Raw genomic sequence first — 5819 nt, forward strand, 5'->3', positions numbered from 1 at the left:
CAATGCCCACAAAGTTTACTTCAGGTTCAGCAATTCACAATAACCAAACAGTTGTTTCCTTTAAAGGAATCGTACTGATTGGTTTCTATGGGCTACAAGACTTGGTTACAAGTTTATAGTAAAAATGAAAGTGCATAGAAAAACTAAGTCTACTGAAAAAGTCCCTGTACAGAACTCAAACATTTTTTTAGTCTTGGATATTTTAATCCCTCTTTGTGCCCAATAAATGCCACTGAGTGAACCCCCCCTGCCTTTTGCAGTTAGCCTTACAACAGGACTGAAGTCAGCAATCAGGAGCTCATCTAAACAATAGGAAATGAACAATTGTTCTGACCCCCCCTCCACTCTGCTGGACACGCAGCATCATAGCATATTTCCTATACCTAGACATTCCATTTAATAGGACAATGTAATATTTTACAAGACGTCAATAGTGCTGTTATGTTCACATAAAATATTCCCACTTTCTGCATATTTTACCTTGTTTTGCATCTGGTAATTATACAGCAATCAAAAGCTATAAATATAACCAAGGATTATGATAGCGGAGGGGACTCAATCCCTAAAGGGGAAAGTGAAATATTTGTCCCACAGTGCCCAACAATAGCCAACAATGCAGTAGCAGCATCAAGCCAGTGTTACCACAAGTAATTACCTCTATCTTTCAGTTCAAGTCAACCTTTTTCTGACTGACTAACCAAAGCCATTATCCAGCAAATCCATTAGTTGTCCCTATGAACAGGAGATATATACTTTATCGCCATTACATATGCTCTACTCCTGCGCTTTTCTATCCCTTCTGCTCTCCACCCTTGCGCTGCGCCTCTCCATCCCTGCGCCTGTTTAAAAGACGCTGCCATATTACATAGATATAACCGTAGTTTGTACACATAAGGAAACAGGCAATTCGCATTCAGATGAAATGTAAATAATGCTAATAATGTATTATACACCATATACTAATTTATATGGCATTTGTCATTTAATTAAATATATGGGTAAAAAAAACCCTTAAGCAGGGATTTGAATCTGCAAGTGGCACAGCGATGTTTGTCTAGCTTACCTGTCATATTATTATAATTACAAATAATAATATTTTTATTATTTGTAGTGCATGAAACAATATTTTTAATTTTATTCGTTAAGTAAAACAGTTGAAGAGTGACTTTTGCTACAATAATACTATACACCCACTAATGTATAAAATAAAGGCTGCAAACTGAGTGCATTTATAGTGACTTATGTGCCCTTAAGGGGTAAATCATTTTTATAATATACTGTCATGTTATGAGACATTATTTAGCACCATGTAGAAGCATGCATTTCACACCTTATAAAAGGATGTTGGGTGATGCAGCACAATTATTTATTCATTAAGGGAGCAATAGAATGACACTTTTGGGTATCCCTGACTTTCTCTTCTTTTTATGTGCCCAGGAGACAGACAGCAGAGGAACGGGAGGCAGAGAGGCAGCAGGCAAACAGGATCCTCCTGCAGCTCCAACAGGAGGCTTTTCAGAAAACTATAAACCAGCCCCTCCAGCCGGACCCCATCTGCCTCCACAACTCTTCCCTCTATGCCCTGCAGAACCTACAGCCTTGGTCAGACGATATGTCCAAAATAACCAGCGTCACTTCAGTAGCCTCTGCCTGTGAATGACTCAAAGGCAACTCAGCTGCACAAAAGGACTTGACAAAATAGACTATTTCTACATTTTATGCAGAAATAAAAAATAAAAACCACATGATCAGGCTCATTAGGGAAACTGATCCCTAAAAAGGCAGGCCTGGTCGTATAACTCCCCTTCTCCGTTTGGGATCGAAGACTGTGGCGCAATCAGATCTGCCAGAGAGAAGCTGGTCTGTGAGCAAACACAGCGCTGGGCGCAATGAAGGAATCGTCGGACCGCTAGTTCTGGTTTCCTATCCTGCAAGTCTGAGTTCAGTCTAAAGACAGTTATATTTATGATGAGATTATTTCAGGAGAATGGTTCACAGCCATCCCGGACGCACAGAAAGCAAATATATTATTTTGAAAGAACATTAGAAATGGTATTTATAAACTTTGCCACAGCAGCATTTCATTATGGAAACGGTGGAGTTACATTCACCAAACCTCTTTTCTGTAAAACAAAATTTGTCATCAAGGGACAAAGACTTTACATTCAAACACAGGCATTTGGTTAAAATTTCATGTAATTGCACCTGCTCAGATACAGTATTTTCTTACTTGAACACAGACACACACTGCCCCTATAGTACCTTAGAAAAGGGGAATTTATCTACATTTGAAGCACTTCTCTAGCAATTTCAATTATTTCCTCCTTTCTATGGCAAATACTCATGCTAGCTCAGTAACTCTGAATTATGAATTTCTCACAGCATTTTTCTTATATTTAACCATAACTGTACTTTAAAAGCCTTGAAAGCGTGTGCATTAGTGAACCTATATTCCATACTTTTAGAAAGGCATTGTGTAAGAGGCCATCTTTCTTCTAGTCCCACCCACAACAGAACAAATGTGAATTAAACACAAAACTAGCCCTGACAGACAGTTGAATTGACAGTTTCCAGTAATTTTAGAAGAAAAATTGGCAAATTTAGATATTTGACCCCCAGTCAATCAATAGGAGGCCAGGGAGGAAAAGTATTACTGCCTCATTACCCTGGAAACATTTGTTTAAGCCCTAACAGGACCCTTTCTGAGGCATCCTGTTGCTACTCTTGGTGCTAGTTAACTTGAGTACTGGGCTTTTTAGGGGAATGGGTTACAAGTTACTAATGGCCTCCTGTACAGTGTATTCATTGCTTAGAGTCAGTGTCGGACTGGCCCACCAGGATACCAGGAAAACTCCCGGTGGGCCCAGGGGTCAGTGTGCCCTCCAGCTCTTAACCATTTAGCCTACTTCATGGACATTCCCTATTTATGAATGGGAACAAAGAGGAGAAATAGATGGAAGAATAGATGCTAGCATGTAATTAAAAATAATAGAATAAAGAGGTTGGGTGAGGAAAGGAGGAAAAATAATTTGGAGAGTGGGCCTATGGTCTAAGATTTTCTGGTGGGCCACTGGGGTTCCAGTCCGACACTGCTTAGAGTTGAGACCCACTTCCAATTATACCTAGAGCTATGCAATATATATTTCAGACTTGTAAGTTTTATGTTCACAGCTTTCTGCTCCCACATCCTACTCCAAACCATGCCCCTTTCTATTGGGCACCAAGGGACTAAGGAACTCAGCCAACGAGGGTGCACACAGCACAGCTGCCGGCTTAGCCCATTTATGCATGGTTGTACTGGGATTCAAAATAGGCCCTGGAATATCAAGTACACAGAGGCCCAAACAGCCCCCACCAGCCCAATAAATAGTGACTGTCTATGGCATCTTACAGCAGCCCCTCTGGCATTTTCTAAAATCCACAGATTGCCAATCTGGGCCTGTCATGGCAGATGCCCACCGCAATGTTCCCTCTATGCTGTAAGCTTGTGCCCGTGCACACAAATTTTTAGGCCAGTGCACACAACTAATTGTGGTGCACAAAAAGAATTTTTAAAGATTTTGTATTTATTCTGTCCTGAGAAAATAGTCTTTAAAAGAAGCGCGCACAAGTTAAAAATGTGTGTACAAAATATTTTTTTGTGCACATAGTGAAAAATGAAGTAGAGGGAACATTAATGCCCAGAGGTCAGTGTGGGGAGCAGGCAGCAGTTGAACATTGAATAGAACTGGTTTGCTATTGGAAGCACATGTAACTCTATGTAATGTGTAGTTTACATATAGGAATATAGTTTTCAGTCATTTATAAACATGATTATTTTAAAGAATGGCAAGGTTCTCTAATGCACACTTTAACATGAAATATATACAGAAGTGTTTCAAGCAAAGTTTGGTTGCTGTAAGGGTTATGGCACACAAGGAATTTTGAGCACTATGATGTGAGAGAGAACTGCAGTGATTAAGCTCCTTTGCATGTTCCTTTGCAATACTAACCCAGTGATATTGCTTTGTGCCATAGGAAGACTGGTTCAAAGAGCTAGTAGCAGGTAAGGGAGGTCTGAGGTTCCCACAAGGTCCAAACAATGAAAATGTAGAAATATGTAGTGGGGAAAAACTGTTTTTAATGTTGACAGGGCTGAGAACAAAGTAGCATGAATAGAACTCCTTAGGGCAGTGCTGTCCAACTTCTGTGGTACCGAGGGCCGGAATTTTTCTTGCCTACATGGTGGAGGGCCGATAATGGAAGCCAGTTTTGACCACTCCCCTTTTTTAAACCACACCCACTTCAAACTACACCCATGCTATCACAAGAGCTTTTAAGACCATCCCCACATTAATGGTGGCAACACAGCAAAAACCCAATGGTTGGTGCTCACTGAAGGGATATCACCCTTAATTTATATATGAAAGAATTATATTATGTCATACACTTAAATCGATATGCCTCCTCCTCTTCTGTGGATAGCACAGCAACCCCCCAGCATATAATAACACCCCTTGGGGACCATATAATAACTATTCCCAAATGCCAAACTCCAGGAACAAACCCCTGCCAGGTTCACCTTCCACAGGCAGCATAGGGCAGGGAGAGTATGGCACACACAGGCAGCATAGGAAAGGCAGAGTATGGCAAACACAGGCAGCATAGGGGAGGCATATGTGCCATACTATGCTTGCCCTCCCCTTCCTTTGTGTGCCATACTATGCTTGCCCTCCCCTGCCTATGTGTGCCATACTATGCTTGCCCTCCCCTGCCTATGTGTGCCATACTATGCCTGCCCCCCCTGCCTATGTGTGCCATACTATTCCTGCCCACCCCTGCCTATGTGTGCCATACTATTCCTGCCCTCCCCTGCCTATGTGTGCCATACTATTCCTGCCCTCCCCTGCCTATGTGTGCCATACTATGCCTGCCCTATTGCACACACAGGCAGCATACAGTGACACAATGCTGGATGTGTCAGAGGGAATGTCTGAGGTGTGAACAGTGGAACAATGTGGGTGATTACAGCCAGAGCCTGAGGTGTGAACACTGCAGGGGGAAAACAATGAAGGCATTAAAAGGTGTGAACAGTACAGGGGATTACATGATTAAACAATACAGGGGGATTACAGCCTGAATCTGAGGTGTGAGCAATGCAGGGGGGCAGTTAATCTCAGTACTGATACCATTTAAAGGTAATACACAAAGGTTAGCCATCAAAGCAGCCAGACAGGTGGGGGGCCACACAGAGGGGGGTCGCGGGCCGCATGCGGCCCGCGGGCCGCCAGTTGGACAGCACTGCCTTAGGGTATTAAGCTGTTGTTGAACTGCAACAGATAGAACTGGCTGGCTGATAGAGGATGATGGGAATTGCAGTGAAACTACAGTTACTAAACTACAGCTGCAACCTCTTGCAAGTATCTATGATTTCCCAATGCTCTGTGGGGCTGAGCTAACACTCCTGCTTGCACCCACACAAAGACATTGTTAGTGGTGGGTTTGCACTCCCCGGCTGGCTCATTACCCCATACCCATGCAATGAGAATCATGGAGCAACCACATTTTCTATTTTAAAAAGACAACCCCAGTGCTATCATATTGTAGTTTAATAAATCAAAGCAATTTTGCATATCCCCCTGCAGAGAGGGAGGGGTGCCCGTCTGACCCTGTACATAACTCCCCACACAGGGTCATGGCACCCTACAGTTGCCCAAGGTAGGCTGATCTAGTAAATCCCATGTGACAAGCTTTTACACGTCGGTATTACATGCTAAGCCCAAAATGAGTTTACAGAGGGGGCTAGAAAACAGATAAGCACATACTGTATTCTAATTTAT

At 42.4% G+C, this 5819-nt stretch overlaps 1 protein-coding gene across 2 annotated transcripts in view; it reads left to right on the forward strand.

The window, feature by feature from the left end:
* Positions 1 to 4219, forward strand: part of tlx1 (T cell leukemia homeobox 1) — a 12617-nt gene extending 8398 nt beyond the window's left edge. Inside the window, exon 3 of one of the 2 annotated variants that reach the window (XM_002936769.4) lies at positions 1438 to 4219. In XM_002936769.4, coding sequence (XP_002936815.1) covers positions 1438 to 1660 — 223 coding nt within the window. In that variant the 3' untranslated portion in view covers positions 1661 to 4219. The remainder of the gene's footprint in view (positions 1 to 1437) is intronic. The other variant, XM_002936768.4, reaches the window with a different exon arrangement.
* The last annotated feature ends 1600 nt before the right edge of the window (positions 4220 to 5819 follow it).

Source organism: Xenopus tropicalis, chromosome 7 (assembly GCF_000004195.4).
Source record: "Xenopus tropicalis strain Nigerian chromosome 7, UCB_Xtro_10.0, whole genome shotgun sequence".
NCBI lineage: Eukaryota > Metazoa > Chordata > Amphibia > Anura > Pipidae > Xenopus > Xenopus tropicalis.